At 34.8% G+C, this 23,535-nt stretch overlaps 1 protein-coding gene across 1 annotated transcript; it reads left to right on the top strand.

Moving 5' to 3' along the window:
- Positions 1–1,129: 1,129 nt before the first annotated feature.
- CtsK1 (C1 family peptidase 26-29-p) lies at positions 1,130–23,067 on the top strand. Its single transcript, XM_089648812.1, has 13 exons — positions 1,130–1,412; positions 5,180–5,291; positions 10,091–10,320; positions 11,446–11,587; positions 12,847–12,962; positions 15,131–15,245; positions 17,322–17,402; positions 18,011–18,237; positions 18,991–19,117; positions 20,293–20,401; positions 20,778–20,867; positions 21,455–21,552; positions 22,728–23,067. The coding sequence occupies exons 1-13, from the start codon at positions 1,358–1,360 to the stop codon at positions 22,912–22,914; spliced, it is 1,689 nt and encodes a 562-aa protein (XP_089504938.1). The 5' UTR covers positions 1,130–1,357; the 3' UTR covers positions 22,915–23,067.
- Positions 23,068–23,535: the final 468 nt, after the last annotated feature.

The raw sequence follows: 23,535 nt of genomic DNA, 5'->3' as shown, positions 1-23,535 counted from the left end.
TAACAATGTACTCCGAATGGCCACGAGGACGCAGTACTATCGAAGTAATGCGTAGACGCAGCAAGACAGTCGTTATGTATTCATAATAATATTTCAACGTGATCGGCCAGGGGGACGCAATACTATCAAAGTAATGCGTGGATGCAGCATGACCGTCGTTGTATATTCAAAATAATATCTACTCGTGATCGTTCACTGGGACGCAATACTATCGACGTGATGCATGGAAGCATCATGATTGTCATTATGAGTTAAAAATAGTATATTCTCATGAGCGGCTACGGGGACGCAGTACTATCGACGTAATGCGTGGAAGCAACACGACCGTAGTTATGTATATAAAATAATATCTACTCGTAATCGGTCTTGAGGACGCAATACTAACGATGTAATGCGTAGACGCAGCATGGTCGTCGTTATGTATCGAAAATTATATTACTTCGTGGATGCGGCAAGATCGTAGAAATGAATAAAAACATACACTGCTCGATATATACATCGTGTAGCGAACCTGTCGGCAAAATGTCAAACGTTCAATATTCGTTTCCAGACATTCTGAGACATTTTTTGCTTCCACAAAAATTTTCGCCATACGATTCTACATGGGTAGGCATCCTTCTGGCCAATTTTGAGGTCAAAACATTGTAGCGTCCGTATATCGGACGCTGTAAGTCGGTGGACGCTGCAATGGACGAAGTTTTTAGGAGTCGGACGCAACAAATGTAGCGGGATATATATATATATATATATATATATATTATATTTTTATGTATTGCATGCGAGTTTGCCTCGGATAGTATTAAATAATATATATATATATATATACCACATTTACTTATGAAAAACATTCATTTCAACTAGATCACTCCATTCCATCACTTATTTTGTTATTTTACCTTATGATAACACCTAAAATAATTGATTAAATTTATGTTATGCATCGAATGTCTCATAAAATTTTTCTGGTCCCAAATAGAAAAAAATAAACATCGATTTTGGGTGGTGAAAATAGTTCTCGTACACCGCCACACTTGAAACTCGCGACGCAGCTGACTTGTGTTTCTCCTGCCTAGTATTTATTTCACTGAATGACCATAAAATGCATGGTCGGTTGGTTTTCAATTCAAACGTCATTCTTGGTAAATTTCGTTTTGCGTGTTTTGTGATTACCCGCGATACTTAAATAATTATTATTGGCAACGACCACTGCATATCGATTATTACTACAAATTGTACAAATCTTCATATTTCCGTTTATTCTATTTGCGTCGTCCAAGCGGGACGCACGTTTTCGTCTTGTCTTAATACGATAATAAGGACACAGTTAATTAAATCATAGGAGTGAAGTGACGCCGGCATGATGTTTTTGTTTTTATTTACTACATTCCTGCTGACGGGATTTGCAGCGTCAGGTAATAATCGACGCACTAGAATTTTTTAAAAATAATAGCATTAGCATTTTCTTTACTCTTAGAAGTATTGTGCCAAAGTCCCCAATGAATTCAATTATGTATGTCTACTTTTACGCGTACTTAATTCTTTGTTTCAACATTTAATCACAGATTTATTGACTCATTGTAAAAACATTAAAATGTTTAAATTTAACTATTGGTAAATATTTACCTACGACTACCGTTTTTACTACTACAAAAAATTGCCCCTTTAATAACGCCTGCTCGCGTCCCCTTTAGAGTTATATCCCAGTTTTCAAGTAGTTTGTGGGCTACGCTAGGTTTGTATAGACTGGTTTGTGATTTAATTCTACCTAATCCAACCTAACCTAACATGTACAGAATATTTTCTCAAACGGTAGTCGTAGGTAAATAATTACCTAACTATTATTTCCGCTTCATTCCAATTTCTCTTTTAACACTTTTAGCAGTACAGTACCTACACATATTATTAACAATTATTACTATACATCCAATATTTTTTTAATGAATATTATAATATACTGCAAACACTTTGAATGAATAATGACTATGACGAATTTTATTGACATTTTACATCTATAAGAAATTTAAGTTAATAATTTTCTAGTGAATTTTATTTTATTTCTATTTGTTGTTTTTTTCCAAAACATGAATTTAACATCCATTACATTGTACTGTGAAACTAAACAATTCAATCGTTTTTGTCAGGAAGCTGAAAAATGAAACGAATAAAAACATAAAAAGATCATTGTCAAATTGAATCACAAGTCTAAATTTAAACGGAATTGATAAAAACGTCGAAATACACCTAGTATCTTTTGGAATTTGCGGGATAAGAGGGGACTGCGGGCGACCGTTACAAAACTAGTTTGAAAAACTTTTTCGTAACTTTTAATAGTATCGTTGTGCACAAACATATTCAAAAATATCTTCTTTTAAATGATTTTTCTGTAATACCTACATAAGATGATGTACCTAGTTAGATTTTTCCTTATCTTTTAATAATATAAACATGTTTTTGTCGTTCCATTATTTGTTATTTATTTTTTTAAATTTTATATTTGTTAATGAAATAGCAAGTTGTATAGAATAATGAATGTAGGTATAGATCTATCAACCTTCATAGTACTCACACAGATGCATAACTTGTATACAGCGTGTTTCGTTTAGACGTTAATAAAAATAAAAACCATTTATGATTATTTTATAATTCAGTGTTGGAAACCAAAGCGTGTTAAAGTCAGTTATATAAAATGTATTTTAACATGGAAAATATTGTTTTAATTAATTGTTATTAAAATAGTTAATTTATTAGGTTAATAGAAAACATATCTATATTGATAGATATGTGCAAGTATAATCAACATCAACCATTGTCTATATCCTATATTTGTTAGCAGTATACATAGTCTAACGAATAAATAAGATGAAAAGTATAATAAACAAATTGTGGCAGAAAAACTGACATAAATAAATCTAATAATTACAAAGCGAACTTAAAATAATGAAAACTGAGATTATTTCACTTGGAATATGAATAGGACACGCTGCAAGCTTCCTAACAATATTCTTTTACAAGCATAATATAGTCTCACTGTCCCTCTTCCGCTAGCGATAATAAGTATGCTTACAAGATAAAGGGCGGTTCCTAGCCAGTGGAAGCGTATACTGTTGCACAATACATTCAATGCCAAGCTTTTTTATTGCAGAAAACTCTCGCTGTATTACCTATGCTTATTGTAGTATACAAATAAGATTAATCTATCTTCAATACATATAAACAAAAATGTAAATGTTAGTTTGTTCAAAATCTTAAATCTCTCAAAGTTCTTCACTGATTTCTTTGAAATTTTGACACAACGTTGCATTTGAATACGCGTGCGCCTATATTATATAGATGTCACAGCTAAAAACATGTTTTTTTTAAAAACAGTGTAATTTGTTGGACATAAAAGCATTATGCGCTATTGTTTTTCTATCTGCACAGACAGACTGAGTCACAGCAGCGCGTGGCGGGGTATAGCTGGTAAATAAATAAAAATGTTCTAGAACTGGTAAACTAACATAGGTGCACCAATTAGCATTAAGTTATGCTAGGTCGTGTTGGACACAGCCAAGTTGTTGCTGAGCCAAATTGAGGCTGAATGATCACTTACTTTTATTGGTAACAAAGACCTTCAGAACTTTTGTAAATATTGTTTTTTTTAAGACAAAAATGGACACAATAATCTTTGAAGTGAAACTGTCCACCTCACTATTCAGTGGGTTAAATAAATAAAATATACTATTGAGAATTATTGTTGGCTTTCCACTTATCACAATTAATATTTTCATATCAATTATTCCTTGGAGTTTACATAGAGTAAACAATGTTATTGTTTGTCATACACTTATTGTATTATTGTGTAAGATATAAGATTTTAATATTGGTCTTCTCTCCATTTGAAGGAAATCCCCTTATGATGTAAACCAACTTTTTGTGCCTATTTTAAAAAGTGTACAATTGTTGCGATGTTTTCCTGATCACCACTTTTGTATCACGGTCAAACATGGTTTTAGCACACATACTTCTCAGGGAACTCTTTTCTACAGCATTCTGTCTACTTTCATCCTTTCTCTGCCAGTTCACTACCTCGCTACCATACATCAGGATTGGTATCACAATATTAGCACTCCATTGTGGACTGCTAGCTTCCCTTCTTTGGATAACTTTTTATTAATTAACACTAATGATAAAAAAATCTTTTATTATCTTGGATTATATTTTGAGATCTCCCGTGCGGAGGATTTCATTTATACAAATACAAATTAAATTATAATAATAAATTGAAAATACTGAAATAATTATAAATATATTATGTGTTTTTTTGGTGCAGTTGAGTAGTTTCTGATTTAGTCTGTGTTTGGTATCAGTATTTATTTTTTCTTCTATTTCCGATCTCCCTGTGTTTTGTATTCAGCTTTTTATTTCTGTTTTAAATGTTATAGTTTTGTGATTTTTGAATGAGAGTATGTCCCTGAGATCTAGTGTTTCTAATATGTGTGTTAGTTGATATTTCTTGTGTGTTTGTGTTTATTTATTTGAGGAACATAAACAGTCTTATTAATACAATATACATAAGAGGATAACAAAAAAACAGACCAATTATTAATGTTCACAGATATATATTCAGAAACATAAAACTAACCTGTAAACGATAAACCTATAATATGCCTACCATAAACAGCAATAAATAAAAGTGATTATAACTATACTTAAATAGACTTGGGTTGGAACGGGAAAGGGGAGGAGAGGGATAAGGAAAAGTTGCCACGCAAGTAATATTAAAATATTAGGTACAATCATTTTAACAGTGGTTAATATGAGTTAGAATGTGATACAATGAAATTCTGTAGTGATAGTAACTAGCAGTGAATATGTCAGCACGAGTGTCTATATTTGCTAATTTATTATTATAGTAGTTACATGTCCTTTGCATAAATTCATTTTGGTTGGAATTGGTATTACATCTATCAATGTAGAAAAGGGTATTTTGTCTGCTGTATCGAATTGGCGCATGGAAATTTATTTTGTTCAGCAACTCCGGGCAGTCAACTTTATGAATGTAAAGGAGTATTGTTTTAGAATAGAGTTGTTTAATTGACATGATGTTAAGTTTTCCGTATTCCTCGTTCTTCCAATATCCTTATCTCAAATCATGTTAAATCATTTGTTTATAATTAAAATAAGATTTGTTTTGTTGTAGATTTTCGCCAACATGATCCAATCAAAGTGCCGCCCGTATGGAGCAAAGTCTACACGGTCAAGGGCATATTGACTATTCCTTACGCCGAGCTGAAGGAACCTTTCTACGCTTGGTGAGTGCGCTTCATCACATTTAAGAGTTGCCGCATTCTTCACAACTTCTTCTTTACCATCTCCTTACTCTCCCTACTTCCTTCAGCATCACAGCAAATCCCAATTGGGGAGGCCATAGTCACTGGCTCCGGTGTTGGGAGCACTTGGGACTCTTGTGCGGAATTTATATTTAAAAAATATATATTTATGTTCGGGGTAAAATGCACAAACTAAGGGAGGTAATTCTACATGGTATTACGAGTAAAAAAGATTTTATCGAAATTTCATCGTTTTAAGATAGTTTTCAGGTACAAAAGATGAATTGTTTGCACGGAGAAAATAAAATTCTTCTATGGAAAAATATTTTTACATGGGAAAAATACAATGAAATTTCAAAAAAAGTTATTTTTCTTTTTTACTTCTACCATCACGTAGAATCTTCTCCCGAAGTTTGTACACTTTATCCCCAGACACGTTTATTATATATGTTATAACTCCACACATGTTAGTAAAATATTTTTCGGCAAAGCCTATGTCATCTTTAGGGATACATCCTTGTGGAAGGTTTTTTTTTGTGATGAGGAAGGAGTGAACAAGAGTTTTGAAGAGATCCATGTTGTAGGAGCGAAGAATCACAGAGGCTGGCAAATCATTCCATAACCTAGCTGTTGAATTCAGGAACGAATGTTGACTGCACCGGTGCCGAAAGGATTAATGACGCTAGTTCCTTCGAGCGTCATCCATTGAAATACCGATACATAGAACAAGGACAGCATTCCCATCTACCGCGTGTGCTCTAAAGATAGCAATCTGTTATGATAGAGGAATCTATCAAACGCAGCGCCTGTTCTTCAATGTAAATTGATGATAGTTTTGGATTACCAGGTCATGATTTTTTAATTGAGTCATAATATTTACATTTGAATTTATTTAATGTGTAGTGAAAATATTTTTCAATCGTAACGAATTTCACATTTATATTTCGAAAATATTAGCATCCAAAACAAAAGAATAAATCCCACGAGTATAATGGGCAAGTCAGTGTCAGCTGACACCTTGTTATCATGTTTGACTTATGCCCTTTGCTCCAAATAAAAAGCGTAATGGTTAAATCAACGTATGCCTCAGATAAATAAAACAATCTGTCGTGTTTTCAAAACTCATTTTATAATAAACAGGGCTTTGTGTGTTTATAAAGTTATCTTCCTAATTTTTTTAAAGTGAAAGATACTCTCAATATTGCCCTGGTGAAAGACCACCATTTTGGCTTGAATAGTGATGTTCACCCGAGAATATTCCACGAACTAATATAAGTTCCCCAAAGTCGGGAATTTATTTATTTTTCCTAAGAAAGTTATTCTGGATGAGGTTTTGTAATGGGAACATAATTGGTCTTTATTTTGGGTACAATCAATTTGCAAGTAGGACACGTATTTAAAGCACTTCAACAATAGTAAAACGGTGTAAAAAACTTAAACAACCCCTCTATGGGTTCATTGAGGAAACAGATTACACCTGTATCATTCCTCCCAACGAAACGTAATATATTCCTTTATGACTTTGTTTTACAAAAAGGATTTCAACGAGTATTTTCTCTCTCGGAGTTAGCTGATCTACGAAGTCGACGATTTATGAAGCGTCGCTGGAGTCAGTCCTGCTAAAGGTAACTTAATTTTCGAGAGCAAACATGACCTTTTATCAGTCATCGCAGCTGTGACATCCCTTCCCGGTATCACATCTTTAAGCCAGAGCGGCGAGGTGAAAAACTAACTCATAGCATCCCTCGCTTTAATTAGTAAGAGACGAAGCGATGCGGGAATCAGAAAGTATTCAATCGGAAAACTAATCCGTCAAAGGACACGTTAGCAATCCTGATATTCTGGAGCGTATTATGTTTTATGACCCCGATAACTTCACCAGAGCTAGGTAGCATAGGATTTTTATTTTTTCAAGAGGCAGGACTAACGTACTAATGCTCGTACCTCTGGGGAGAATGACTACGCTTTTAAACCAACTTCGACATTTTTCAGTCACACCTCAATGAATTCAAGATGAGAATAAGTATGAACACGATGATGCATCGCAACTGATTTAATAAATGTATGTAATAGATTAATGTATTTGTAGGTATATGATTAATTGTATTTGTAAATGTTGTGAAATGTTATTAATTAAGTTAATAACTATGGTTTGTTATAGTTTTCTTTTTGTGATGAAATAGTATTATATTTAAAAAGTTAATAACTACTGGCTAAGTTTATGAATCAAAAATGACGAAGTTAACTTGGATAAAATGTATACATTGGTGTCTTGTGATGTCAGATGACACAATTCAGTACAGTTTATAATTCAAATAACCGTGCTGTGCAGTACTGATGCACCATTTATTGTATGTATCTTGACATCATATTCTTAGCGGGTGGCTGCAAATATCAAAATTTTGACAGCCCAAGGAAAATATGGCAAGATCAAATGAATCAGATACTTGAGTCGGACCATGTCAGGAGAATAATAAAAGAGTATGTATGAATGTGAATAAGGCAAGGAGTGTGTGCCAAGACCTAGTTGTTAAGCCGTTCGTCCTCTTTGCCTACCCCTGCGGAGAAAAGGCGTAATGCTTAGTTAATAAGTTAGTAAATAACATGAAATTTTATTGTAGAAGAAATTCTCACGTGATATATGAAAAAATACCCGCAATATTCCCTGTTTATTACGGGAATTCATTACTAGGTTTGTAAATTTTTTAGATGTTTCGTAACCAGATCTGAATAGCCATGGATACTTCTCAACTTTCCTCTTCCCTTCCGTACTTCGTCTGTCCTCATAATATGCTCCAATTGCGGTTGCGATAGTCCCACGATAGTCCAGGTCCAGACAGTTGGGATTCTGTGCAAAAATCACATAAAAAAAATCCCTTAACCTAATAGGATTATTAACAGTAATTCCTGTGTTCATTAAAATAAGTATTTTTCTTCATATGTATCATACAATCGCGACTCATCAGTTTGACCTCCAAGACTGTAGAAGTCAGCAACAGACGTCTGTTTTTATGTCTCGGTCGGTCAGTTTTCTTATCTCTATTATTAAAATATTATTACATGGTTTTTAATTTTCTCAGAATTGCTATTATATACATTAATATTATCCTCTATTAATTATATTTTATTGTCTCTTTTATATTCATACGTTATTATTCAATAATATTCCTTGACCTTTTCTGTACATTCGTAGTTCGTTATACCTTTTGCTTTTTATAAGGCTTTTTTAAAACTACGTACATTGTGGTATCTTCACTTTTATTTTTCAATGCTTCCAAATTCAAATGCAAGTCAAAATAATATTTTTTTTTTTGCATTAATTCCACACGAGAGGTAAATTTTGTGAGCGAAAGGAACAAAAAAATGAGTCAATATTTAGTGTATGCAGATTTAGTCTTTAGGTGCTGTATCTAAGGACTAAATATGCATACACTAATCTATTATTTATTAACCGGTCAGCAACGTAAGCAGATATACACGATAAAATAACGATAGCAGTCAAGTACAATAAGCGTGTTTACACGTCAACGCGTGTGTTTCCACAAAAATCGTCATAACTCCGTTATTCTTCTAGTGACATCCCTAAAACAAAAAGTAGAATATTCGTATTGAATGAAGCTTCACATCTCTATTCAAAGTTATCCATAGAAACCCGTAAAAAGACCTACTCAGTGGAAGCAAATTTTACCCGCCAAATCGTAAAACGACGCCAAGAAAGCCGTTTGACGTGCCGACCCGCCTCCCACATATCCCAGTTTTTTAAAAATATATTTTGTATGAAATGGTCAAAAAGTGAAGCGACAGAATTGTTTATTGTACATTTGTACGATGAAATAAGTGTTTTTTTTTACATTATCCGTGATTTTAGTATCGTTTTTACATAAAACATTACAGGTGAGTCATTTTTACAATTTTTTCATGTTTCCATTCTAAATTTAAATATTTACAAATGTTAATATTTATTTATGATACAACAATTTGAAAGCCTATTTTGTAACCTTTCTAAAACAGTTTTTACTATTCGGCTCCGTTCAGTAATGTTTCATTTATAGAGCTTTGATTGTGAGGCGGTAATAACACAACGTTTTCGTGAAATTGACATTTCAGTAAAGACATCTTAGCATCAAGTTCGCGAAAAGTCGGAGGGGTTAAATAAAACATGGTCTTTTATACAAGGAGACAGAATGAACTGGCGTTTATTTAATAAGCACCGTACACACAGATGGCGTTAGTAGTATAACTAAAATAACATTATTTACTCATTCTGAACATAAGAAAGAAACCGTTGTTCCTTTTTGAGAAAATGATGGTGGGAATCTGGGTCTTGAAGAGATCCATGTGGTAGAAGGCCGGCAAATCATTCAACAACCGATCTCTTTGAAAACAAGAACGAGTCGTAGAAGGGACCCGTTTTCATGTGACAAATGTCCAGTTCCTCGGAGCATCTTCCATTGAAATACTGGTAGAACAAGGACAGCATTTCCACTTAACGTTTGTGTTCCAAAGACTGCAATTGATAGATTATCCTTTCTAAACACGATTGCTTAACGGATTGCTATCTTTAGAGCACAAGCGACAAGTGGGATTGCTGGCCTTGTTCTACGGGTTTTTCAATGGAAGATACTCCAAGGATTTTCCGGCCTCTGTGTTTCCACCTTCCTTTGCACAAAAAGACCCTCCACGCAACATCCCCAAAATGAGCAAAAATTATTTTCCTGAGGGCCTCGTGTGGTCGGAATTAATGTAAAAAAAAAAAAATTATAAAATGTGATTATCACCAGGTATGACGAACCCAACTCTGTATCTCGGATTGACTACTACGGTGGTATGGTGAAGACCTACCAGGTGGGACCCAGAGGGGACTACAAGTACGGTTCTTCCTTCAAGATAGCCCCTGTGACCACGGAGAAGCAGCTGAACCAGCAGACCTGCCTGCAGGTCAACGGGAGCGAGGAGACCAATGTGGGGGTACAGTCCATCCTGCCTGATCTGACAGGATTCGAATACTACGGTGAGGAAAATGTAACTATTAACCTCTCGAGTGCCGACGTATCCAAATATTGGAAAAAAATCATTTCTCTGAGCTATTCTGCGGAAACTACCTATTATAATATGCAGTGGCTGGCGTTCTTTTAAATGTAATATGATATAAGTGATTTTTCTGTTTACCATATGTATTTATATACAGGGTGTATCGGCACGTACCCGACAAACTTTAACCAGCTATTCCTTAGCACATTTGGAGTAAAAAATGTTATCGGCACTTTGCTGTCCGGTAACATTTTTTTTTAATAAAAAATTTATCATTCATATTTTCACCACATGTCACCACTGTTTTATCCTTTGTCACAGTTTGAAAACCCATCTGGCATTATTTTTTTCGAGTTTCGTTGAATAATATACGTACGTACCTACATTGGCGCGCTTTTACAATCACAACGAAATGGCATGGCACCATTCGTCTCATTTTTAACTATTATTATTTAGTGTGTATGAAAGAGCGAAGACGCTTTTTGACACACTTGCTAATAACAGCTGTTGAACACGAGAAACAATGACAGTGACGGAGTGTGGATTTTTTTATCATTTTTTGTTTTTAATTGAAAAAAAAAATTACCGGACAGCAAAGTGCCCATAACATTTTTTACTCCAAATGTGCTAAGGAAAAGCTGGTTAAAGTTTGTCGGGTACGTGCCGATACACCCTGTATTTCTATTCTCGTAAATACGGTTTACAGATGTTTACAGTTTACACAGATGATAAGTATAGTACAGATACTATAGTACGGATACATAAGTTCAAAAATGTTAATAATCAGTAACTGTATGTAAATGGGTTAGTAGTAGTGTTTTGTAAACTAGAAAGCACTAGGAGAACCTGTGCTGAGGTATTCGCATTAGTAAAGTTTTATTCTGTTGTCATATGTAAAAACACCGCACCGTCTTTGACACTCTCAAAGAGGACACTGAGATTTTACCCATGGCAACAGTATTGTATATTAGATTAGTTTTATTAGTGCATATTTATACTTTTAGAATGCACATGAAACCATAATATTGCTGTCTTATTTAGTAAAAAGTTCCGATTAGTCTCTTTATTGTGATGTCAGTGGTTGTAAAGGTTTTTGTATTTGCAGGTGAAGAGACGATGCGAGGAGAGCAGGCCCAGAAGTGGCGCATGACAGAGAAGTTTGGCGATAAGACCAACAAGTACACCATCTGGATTAAGTACAGGAGGCCTTCTGGAGAGATCTCAGACCCTCTGCCCATCCCTGTCAGGTGAAGACAACACACAAACCCCGCCACGTGTTGCTATGTCTCAGTGTGTCTGTGCAGATAGAGAAACAATAGCGCGTGTTATTTTCCATGTAACATGTACATTTTTATATATATATATATATTTAGAATTTAGACGAAGGCTATCTCGACAACTGAGCAGAATCGATACGACAAACTAATCTTCAATTTTACATAGTTTATAAATATCCCTAGCACGCTCAAAGCCGTTTAGTTAGTCAATAATTTTATAATATAAAATTTGATGTAAATTGCAACACTAACACCTTTTATGCAAAATGCACATACGCATGTAAAAACAACATGAAAAACTCGTAACAAACAGTTGTGACGAGAACCAGTCTCCAACCTACTTCGCTCAAACTAAAATTACTTGGAACTACCTACCACATTGTACTTGATTTCGGTCATGCAATTTGATAGTTAACGTCTTATTCGCCAGCTTATCAATAAAGATATTATAAAAAAATCGTTTCTCTGAATATAACTAGCTGATTGGTGAAAATCTAGCGTCAGCGATCAAAAAGTTATAAATCAGTGTTTATTTAATACTATGGTTTTCCAACAATCCAGTTCCTACCTAAATTGCCCTCCCCTTGTGTAGACCTTCGAAAACAGACGCAAGAAGATTTAAAAAATAGAAGGCCAAAAGCAAGTGTCTTTTGTTTATTGATGTTACTTTTGTTGTTGCATATCGTTGCATATTTGTCATCCCCTTGTAATAATTATCAGAAAACAGTATAATTTATCAGCCCCAATCATCATACATCAAATAGCTATTGTATATTATCGAGAGTAATCAAAAAACCGTTCATCTTGTGAAACAATAAATATTTGTAATACAAAAACTGTTCATGTGGTGAAACAATACTAGAAGTACATCTACAAACTGTAGTGCCCACAACGAACTTCTATTTGAAACAACAACATTCTCATGTTAAAGGCCTCCTTCCCTTTACTAGTTTTCCTTGTGATAAACGCGATTGTTCTTTCTTATATTCTCGTTAAAAATTTAGTCCATTCGTCGAGTACCAATCGATTTGGTACGCAACGATCAGCTTTGACCACGTATGCTCTATTTTTAAGATGTTTATTCAAACGACAAGAAAACTTTTCATGGTTTATATAAAATGCTTCACTTTGGAAGGTGCATCTTGTAAGAGGCTCATTATGTTCAGAGAGGTACTGAGTTACTTTACCGGGGGATATTAATTAACGTCTGTTGTACTTTATTTCGTCAGGTATGAGATGCGTGGCTTTAACTCGCTGCTGGGCTCCCACTACGATCACTATTATCTGGACTACGATGAATACAGTGTGGACGATATTCCCGAGGATGTCTTCATTCCGGATACCAGTAAGCCTTTTTCTCGGATCAGATAAAATACAACAACTAACTAACTATGCAACTGTAATGAATAATGCGACTGAAGTCTGATATTTAAAAAAATGGCACGAAAGAAACACGACTGGAGGTATTATATGACTAGCTATACGCAAGTCTTAGATTCAACTTACTATGTAGTTATAAGTTTCAGTACTTAGTTGCTGGTTATAAATCTTAGTTGTAAATCACTGCTAATAAATTTTAGTTGTAAGTTATTATGTAGTTATAAGTAGAGCCCCTGAGATGATATCTCACAAAAGCGGCGCTATACAAATTTTCCAATAAATAAAGGTTAAATAAATTAAATTATAAAGCGTCCTTTTGGAGAGTTTCTCACACAAACGGTACATTGTGTCCAGAAACTCGTACAAACGGGTAACTGTAAATTTATATCACACAAAAAATCCAAAATACACTTTTTTGTATGATCTGACCATTTTTACATGTTTTCGGCAACTAAAGGGTTAAGAAATTCTTTTGGAACCGGGTTTACCCTGGACGCTTTTAAAAGACATTAAACATTCTTATTGACCCCCATGCAAGCAATTTTTTTTTAAGAATTTTAACCTTTCCGGGAGTAAGTTACGTAATGCTGGCCGTGCTCTGGGGAGTGAGTTTTTTTTACATAAATAAAAAAAAAAAAATTTTTAACCGGTCAGCAACGTAAGCAGATATACACGATAAAATAACGATAGCAGTCAAGTACAATAAGCGTGTTTACACGTCAACGCGTGTGTTTCCACAAAAATCGTCATAACTCCGTTATTCTTCTAGTGACATCCCTAAAACAAAAAGTAGAATATTCGTATTGAATGAAGCTTCACATCTCTATTCAAAGTTATCCATAGAAACCCGTAAAAAGACCTACTCAGTGGAAGCAAATTTTACCCGCCAAATCGTAAAACGACGCCAAGAAAGCCGTTTGACGTGCCGACCCGCCTCGCAAGTTTAATTATTTAAAAAAATATATATTTTGTATGAAATGGTCAAAAAGTGAAGTGACAGAATTGTTTATTGTACATTTGTACGATGAAATAAGTGTTTTTTTTTTACATTATCCGTGATTTTAGTATCGTTTTTACATAAAACATTACAGGTGAGTCATTTTTACAATTTTTTCATGTTTCCATTCTAAATTTAAATATTTACAAATGTTAATATTTATTTATGATACAACAATTTGAAAGCCTATTTTGTAACCTTTCTAAAACAGTTTTTACTATTCGGCTCCGTTCAGTAATGTTTCATTTATAGAGCTTTGATTGTGAGGCGGTAATAACACAACGTTTTCGTGAAATTGACATTTCGGTAAAGACATCTTAGCTTCAAGTTCGCGAAAAGTTGGAGGGGTTAATTAAATGTATGCTTTGTGATAGTATGCAAAATAAATAACAGCCGATATCTCTGTCGATAATGATGTAAAATGTTTAAAATTGGTGTAAAGTTACAGGAATATTCCCATAGATGGCAATACGATGCATATTTACAGAATATGAATATGCGACGCCTGTCGTCCATAGCCGTCCATACTCCTTTGGCGAAAGTGTGTACCGTCGTTCATTAGCGTCCATACTCCCGGAAAGGAAGAATTACAACTTCAGACTTGATTTACTTGAAAACGAAAGCTCAAATTAAAAAAGTTTTACCACAATATTTTCATTATGTACTACAGTTCACTAGTTTCCCTGTAGTACTACGAATTTCCAGACACCGTGTACATAATCCAATATTAATAATAATTATCATTAAGAGTTCCTACGCATGGTTGTCCGGCCTCGATTCATTATCACCTGTCTTCCAAGACAAATTATTTTTGTAATTGAATGTTATTTCCAGTCTCTTGACTATTATTCCGCCGTCCCAACATTACAGTAAAACCTTAATGTAAAGAGCTTTAATACAAAAATGCTAAGACGTTACATTTATCATCAAGCACCTTGCTTTATTAACACATATATCGCATGCATGCTCTTCTGGTGTTCCGACTCTTGACATGAACCCACTCAAATATTTAATTCACTCGGTCATGCCATGTCTTCCTCGGACGTCTGCAACTTCTTCTATCATTCATTTTCGCATCTTATTTATATTCTCGTATATAATTGTTATTTACATATGCATGTATTTTTTATTTGAAGAGATGCCCTGTGTCAACTTCCCCGGCCCTGGAGCCAAGTATTTGTACACATTCAACCCCATGATGGAATTTGTTCATCCCACCAACACCGAACATGTCGAGGATGAATTTAACAGGTAAGTTGGATTTCATTATCCATTATTGTCTTAATTCACATTGACAAATATTATTATTATGTGTAGAGCAGGCAGCATTCTGCTGATGCGCTCATATCTGATTTCACAACAAGTTTGACAGTAATTGAGTTGTTTTAAGTTTGAACTAAGTCCTTTCTTCTCTCCAAATGTGAATCCAATAGAGCTTTGAATTGATTTATATTTGTTGCATCGATGACATGTTGTGGGAGTTTGTTCCAAGCATCCACTACTCTATTTGCAAGGAAGTGTTTTCTAGGATTAGATGCAAAAGGCGTTTTGGTAATTTTTTTTGAGGTCCACGGAGATTTATATTTTTATTAGTAGTGAAGATTTCTTGGATGCTAGGGCAACTAACTTTTGAAAGTCTCGATCAAGTCATCCCTTTCTCTTCTTTCTTGTAAGGTTGGTAATCTTAGTTCCTTGAGTCTATCTTCGTATCGTAGATCTTTCAGAGCTCTTGGTATTTTGTCTCTGTACTCTCTCTAACAGATTTATATCCTTTGCGAAGTAAGGACTCCATATTTGGAAAGTATATTCCAGGAGAGGTCGCACGTATGTTTTATATATTTTTAACATCATGTCTGGTGTTAGGTCAAGGGAGGTTTTCCTGATTAGATATGTTAGTGAATTTGCTCTTTTCACAATTCCAGCGATGTGTGGTTCCCATTTCAAGTCCTGTGATATGGTAACTCCTAAGTCTTGTTATAATGTCACTGCTTTTAGAGGTGTTCCATTTGTAGGCAAGTGTAGGGTTAGTTTTTCCAACCTGTAGGACAGTGCATTTTTCGACATTGAGTTAATTGTTTCTACAGAATCTAAATATATTAGACACTAGCTGACGTGTATGTGTGTTGCTCGACTTTTCTCTACTTTCAATAAATATAATGTCCATGTATTATATATAAACCTTCCGGAAGAAATTCTCTAAATCAGTGTTTTTCAATCTGTCGGTCGCCTGCCAAAGGAAAAAGGCGAGGTTTTAACTACAATAAAAACACTATTTCAGTGATAAGGATGAGTTTGTTTATTTTTCAAATCGTTGTGATATATTCGATATGTTAATAATCAAATCATTTTCTAAGTTAAGTCTGTTTCTCTTTTTAGTTTTAATGTCCACCATTGAAGAAAATGGCAGTTCACATAATTATGAACTGGCAAATGGGATTAATAATTTTAGAGCTTTCCTTGCCAGCTCTGGATACTCTTCTTTTGTTTTCATCTAAAACACGTCAACACTTTGGGGCATCCAAGTCAAAGTCGCACAGAGCCTTACCAACTTACCTCGTACTTAATTTCAAAGCTCTCGCAGTCTCCTTGCGGAGTGTAGGCCGTAATAATGAATATAGGTACCAAAATAGATAAAATAATTTACTTCTTGTCTGTATCTATGGCCAAATGGGGTCGCCAGAATTTTTCAACCCGTAAAGGGCTCGCGTATTCAAAAAGATTGAAAAACACTGCTCTAAATGATCGTGAAAACCCTATCAAACTCCGTTGCATAGTTTAGAAGAACTAAGCGCACAAACAGACACACTCGGATCGTAACTTTGTTTTAAACTATTTAGAGATTTCCAGCGTTGCCAAAAAAAACACTTCCCAACTGTTAAACGGTGGTTTAGTTGCACATTGAATAAAGAAGGTACAATTTCTGTTTAAATTCTTACTAATAAAAAATGAAAAAACACACGAGGTTCCTGTGTTGAAAAATGTAGGGTATTTCTGACATATTTATTTATTTTTATTTATTTATTTATTTATTTATTTATTTATTTATTTATTTAACGCCCAGAGGGCTTTTACATGTGGGTGGTACAAATTTAATGACAGTTTTGAAACATAAGAAAGAAAAGAAAGAAATAATAAAAATAAAATTACATAAGTATATATTATTTTTTTATTGACTGTTACCACGTTTTTAACAATAATTCCATGAATTTTTTATTTTTATTTGATAATCTTCGCAACATATACATCACTTCTAATTTTGAAAATGTCACACACGTACGCACAAGGAGAGTATGTACTTAATATGTTGTTTAATTTTTCCGGTTTCAGGTTCACAGGCAAACATAAGAAGCATTACAAGCATGCCAAGGAGCATGGCGAGAGGAAGGAGATCTTCAGACAAAATCTTAGGTAGGTACTATACACACATTTCAATTCATATTTATTATGTATTTTCAGTCATATTGTTATTCATTTTTAGGTTACAATGCCTTGTTGTGCTTCTCCCGTCTCTAGTCAACGTTTTGGACAACGTTAGAGTGTCCATCAACAGGGTAGATGTAATTACTGTGATGAGATGTGTGTTTATGTATGTAGAAGTGATACAGTGTTGCAAGCATTAATTCTCTTAGGGCTGGTATTTCCATAAATTAACGTGGTTTTCTGCAATTAGTTTTGGTGTAGTAGCCTGAAACAACATTAATTAAACTTATTATTCATAATGAAATACCGGTCCTATGAGGATCAACGCGTGCAACACGGTTCATTTCTACATACAGAAAAACTGACTTCACCGCATTCCATAATCTGCCCTGTTGATGGAAGCTGTAACTCTGTCCAAAACGTTGGCTAAAGAAGGAGAAAGTGCAAAACAGCATAGTAACACAAAAATTAATCACAATATTAGTTTTGGCTGTGAAATATATAGTGATCAGGTAAATCATTTTAATGTCTGTTAAACACTCCAATCAATTTTTTTTTGTCAAATTTATAAAGCAAGTTGTTATATTCTTCACCAGGTACATCAACTCCCTGAACCGCGCCAATAAGGGCTACACCCTCACCGTGAACCACTTGGCCGACAGGACTGACAAGGAGAGGGCCTACCTCCGGGGGCGCCAGTTCACCCAACTGGACAATGGGGCTTCTCCCTTCCCATACAACGCCGGCCATCTGCAGAGCCTCAGGGCTGCCGTGCCCAACGAGTGGGACTGGAGGCTACGAGGGGCCGTCACCCCTGTTAAAGGTGGGTTAATTTAACACTGGTGATGGGACTAAAGCCAGGACGAAAGGAGAGGCGCCAGTTCTCCCATCTGGACATTCAAACAATCTTCGATTTGTGACACGGACATGGGTTCCACTGCCACGAGAACCATCTATTAGATAACCAACATCTCTGCTATTCATAAGTCATCCCAAGTAGCTTGCTACGTTTAGTGATATAGCACGGTGCCCAGGTCCATGGAGTTATAATTGTCCAGGTTTGGCAACGGATGCATCTGCCCATCAACCACGTGGCGGGTCAGATCAGAAGAGGCCGGTTAAGGGAAACTCTTTGACCTCTCCAACTGGACTCTCTTTGATCCATCTCCATGCTCCACAGTGGAAGAGAGGGATTTATAAGTCCGTCACTCTTTGATACTCTGACCCCCGGATTTCTACCCACCCCTCGTAATGTTTCAACAACATTAATAATAATTGATCTGTTTTTTTGTCATCCTCTTCTGTTCATTATTTTAGCATTAAAACTGTTTCTTTCCGTAAGTTAGGATACTATTAAAAAATCATCTCTCTGAATATAACCAACTAGCTTTGCTGCGGAAACTACTTATGGTAGATCATAAACTGTTTTTATACTTACATAAACACATTATCATCATTTGGTAAGACAATTTACAAAAACATAATGCAAAAAGCAACTAAATTATTCTGAATCTGAAATCACATCCGAGCGATTTTATATATATTTTTTTTAATCAATATTATTTTTGTTCATCAGATCAATCGGTGTGTGGATCCTGCTGGTCCTTTGGAACCATCGGCACTGTGGAGGGCGCATTCTTCCTCAAAAACGGAGGCCACTTGAAGAGGCTAAGTCAGCAAGTTCTGATTGACTGCTCTTGGGGGTAAATATACATTCATTTTTATTTTATTTATTTATTTAACGCCCAGAGGGCTTTTACATGGTTGGTAGTATAATTTTAATTTGACAGATATTTTGAAACATAAAAAATAAGAATAAAATTACATTTGATAAAAGCTATGCAACAAGTCATACAAACACAAGAAACAAAAACAGAAAATTACAGCTATTTGTAGGTTTACATGATGTGTTTAGGAGTATTGTTGAAATAAATGTTTTAAATGATCCACAAAACTTGGCATGTTGGTATTGAATATGTCAACATCACCCAAGTAATGATTTCCCATGGTGTGAAGTCGTTGTATCGGAGAGTGGGCAATGTAGTTACGCTTATGTGTGCTGCTGTAGAATATTGTATTTTGTCGTGTTGTTACTGTGGGTGTATGTATGTTTATAAGTTGCAGGAGTTCACAACAGTCGAATTTAGAGTTAAGTATTTTGAATAAGAACGTTAAATCTTTTATTTTACATCTATCTTCTAATGTATGTATTTTTAGAGTATTTAATAAGAAATTGTATTTTAAGTCTTCGATTTGTAGTGGTATATGTATTTTTCTCTAGTAGTCTAGTTTTGGCGATATTTTTAAGTAGAGTCAGTATGTAAAACTGTAACAAAATCTTCTAATTGTAAATTAGAAGAACATGAACTTGAATGTAAATCCTATGTTATAGGCGCTTCTAGAGGGAAATGAAAGTATCCAATGATCGATGATTATGTAACTTGATGACTCCCGCCATGCGTATGTGCAGAGGTTCCTACACAGACACACATTACCGACATTTTGTAAACTCATCGGCGATGCAAGTCTCCCACGACCAGCTGGGCGAGCTTGTTCCTACATCGTCGACACTTTAGAGATAGTTGCAGACATCTTTCATGAGCTTAGATCAATGGTAGGAATAAAAGAGTCAACAAAGAATGACTGGGTATAAAAATGACAGCTACAGCAACTGTTGTTTGTGAGTGAGGTTATGATAGCATTCTAGTTTTAACGTGATTCTCATGATTTCAACAGTGACATGTACGGACTGTGTACATAATGAGTTTCTGATACTTGGTTATCCCTGTGGAAGAAGGTGCGTACTTGGCTTTATTATTTCAGTTTAACTCAGATTTTCCAGCCCAGAAATGAATTTAATTATTTGTTTTATTTGCAGTTTTGGAAACAACGGCTGTGATGGCGGCGAGGACTTCAGGTCCTACCAGTGGATCATGAAGCACGGCGGAGTTCCACTGGAAGATGAATATGGTGGATATTTGGGACAGGTGACTAAACTAATTTGGCAAACTGCGACAGGGTGAACTGTTTGGCTGTTTTCTGTTTTATAATTTTTTTTTCACATCCTGGAAAAAGCTTGAATTTAAAGAGATGGCTTGGTGTTCTCTCTTTCTGAATATGCTTAAATTTTATTTGTCAGACCATAATAGAATAGGAGGTAGAACGAATTTTATGAGGATGTGTCATTTGGTGACAGATATAGCACCACGTGGCCCGAGTGGATGTTGAAAAATGTCTGAGATCAAAAGAGTTAATGATCAAGTAGTGTTTTTCGAAAAAGTGATTACTTAGTACATATATAGAATCGATGCGTGTGAATTTTTTTTCCTGTTAATAATACTGTTGAATGTTTTATTGTTTTAGGATGGATATTGCCACGCTGAAAATGTAACCCTGGTGGCTCCCATCACTGGATACGTCAATGTTACAGCTAACAACAGGGACGCTCTCAGAGTATGTGTCTTCAACATGTGTACAACCTTTTGTAATCAATTTACTTAAGTCCTCATCGATTCTCTTTCATCATGACGCTACAGCCCAATGGCTCTTCAGTGGCTGCGGTCTCTCACCATTTGCCTCCAGGCAGTCCTCAATCCTTCCCATCCTGCTCCACGTCTACCCACCTCTTCCTCCGTCTCCCTCTTTGTCAATTTTACTAAGGTATCTTACGATTGTAATTCTCTTTTAGAACATCTATGCACATATAGGTACATCATTTACATTACTCCAACCTTTCTATAACTCCATTTTTTCAGGTCCAAACAACTGCTTTGATTTTGTTTATTGCACATTAATGGAAAGCACTCAAACATGAAGTAGAATCAAACCTGCCTATAACCCCATTTTTTCATCAATTTCCCTCCTAAATTTCTGTTTTCCCCCCATAAATCTATCTGTCGAAATAACTGCTATGCTTTTGTTAATAAAGGAAATCTTACACATTATATATAATACTTGCCTAATGAACCCAATTTGGATAAAGAATTATTATTTGATATAATAATGAACTGATTGTATAATTTAATTTTTGTTTGTTTTAGTTGGCCATCTTCAAGCACGGGCCCATCTCTGTGGCTATCGATGCCTCCCAGAAGACCTTCAGTTTCTACTCCAACGGCGTCTACTATGAACCCAAGTGGTAATAATCCTTTCATGTCACATATTTATCTTAATTTTTTTCAATGGATTCGACTTAGGTTGTGGGGCGTCTCAAACTCTTGTCACATTTACAGTTATAAGTATTTTATGAAGTGCTTCACATTAACTCAAATTACAACAGTCAGGTTCTTGAGATATTATTTACGGTAAAATCTCTGTCTTATGGTTTTTGAATCGGTTTTGTTTTTTTTCATCCTATTGAAATAAACCATGTATGTGGGAAGATAGAAAAAATGTACTTTCATACTTATATGTTTAATATTCTAAAAAAGATACATATTTCACACATAAAATGAATGTGTTTAAATAAAAATGCCGCGATTCCTAAATGCTAGGCTACATCAACGCTTTTTTATGTGGGAATTTTTCTTCTTAATAGTACAATAACTACATAGTAAAATATTGCATAGAGGAACGATAATTTTGTATGAAATTAATTTAGGCCTGTAAGAAATAAATTACTGAGATTTCACTATATAATAATTATGCTAACTGTATACACGGTGTCCGGAAACTCGTAGTACAAGCGGGAAACTGGAGAATCTACACCACATGGGGAACCCAAAAAACATAAAGTTTTTTGATTTGAGCATTTTCAAAAAAAAAAAAAAACCAAAAAAAAATATTTTTCGGCTATTTTAGGGTTAAAGTTTTTTCTGGTGTTTAGGGTTGAATAACAGATGTTTTAACCCTGCAGAGCAGAAATATTTTATGATTACACCGGGTTAAATGAAGGGTGATTTCAAAATAATGCTTCAAATCCGAGTTTCTTCGTTTGTTTTACTTTCAAATAGTTTTAATTAGTTGGGTACTTTGATCTTCAGTAATAATTTATAAGAATTTGATTAAAAAAAAAAAAAAAAAAAAAAAATCAACTTCAAACTCGATTTACTCGATAACGAAAGCTCAAATAAAAAAAATATATACTACAAAATCGACTCCAAATGTGATGTAGATTCACCAGTTTCCCGCTTGTACTACGAGTTTCCGGACACCCTGTATAAAGAAAGTGACAAAACAGAACATAAAAAGGTTTAGGTTTGTTTTATTGTGTTGTGTTATTGGCGTGTTATTTTTCATCATTTTGTTCACATTTTATTTTTGTCACTGTTTTACACTGTCATGGAACCGATTTTAATATTTTTTTTTTCCCAGCCACAACAAGCTTGAGGAGTTAGACCACGCCGTGCTGGCGGTGGGCTACGGCACGCAGAACGGAGAAGACTATTGGTTGATCAAGAACTCGTGGTCCAACTACTGGGGCAACGACGGCTATATTCTCATGTCTGCTAAGGACAACAACTGCGGGGTGGAGACCACCCCTACTTACGTCACCATGTAGAATCATGCGCCATCTCTAATAACTTGTGATATTAATCCAATATTCTTAAATTTCCTGTCAAATCTTTAAAAAACATTTTGAATGATATTAGCTATAATAAACAATGATTTTAGTAATGTACATTATTTGAATAAAATAAAAATAAAAAATGTATGTCAGTAGTCTTTTTTTTTTCAACGAAGCGTAGCGGTAATTCCCATTCTTATTAGAATCCTAGATTGGTCTCATTCCTCTGCATACACTACCCAATACAAAAAAAAAAAAAACCAAGAGCTTTGAAAGACCGACAATATGAAGATAGACTCGAGGAACTGAGATTACCAACGCTAAAAGAAGGAAAAGAAAGGGGTTACTTGATTGAGAGTTCCAAAATATTATCTGGAAATTAAAGTTGCCTGGCATCCAAGAAACCTTTACCATCAACAAAAATGTAAATCTCCATGGACACTAAAAAAAAATTAACAAATCACTTTTTTTTTGCGTCGACCGTGTTCAGTCCTCTATTGACTCAGGATAATTTGTTTAATTTTGGGAACAAACTGTTATTACTCGTAGATTCAATTTGTTCGCTTTTAGGAGCAGCTCATATGGTCTCATAAAAATCGTTGTGTCTCCCTTACT

The sequence above is a fragment of the Hesperophylax consimilis genome, chromosome 28 (genome assembly GCF_061612785.1).
Source record: "Hesperophylax consimilis isolate HC1 chromosome 28, BYU_Hcon_1.0, whole genome shotgun sequence".
Lineage (NCBI taxonomy): Eukaryota > Metazoa > Arthropoda > Insecta > Trichoptera > Limnephilidae > Hesperophylax > Hesperophylax consimilis.
This window is presented reverse-complemented; position numbering and strand designations above follow the sequence as displayed.

What these genes read in the sequence shown, in the direction of transcription:
- CtsK1 (XM_089648812.1), top strand. Translation starts at nt 1,358, where the DNA reads ATGATGTTTTTGTTTTTATTTACTACATTCCTGCTGACGGGATTTGCA. An exon ending in AAGGAACCTTTCTACGCTTG is followed by an intron (nt 5,292 to 10,090) that starts GTGAGTGCGCTT and finishes GATTATCACCAG; the next exon opens with GTATGACGAACCCAACTCTG. An exon ending in ACAACAGGGACGCTCTCAGA is followed by an intron (nt 20,868 to 21,454) that starts GTATGTGTCTTC and finishes TGTTTGTTTTAG; the next exon opens with TTGGCCATCTTCAAGCACGG.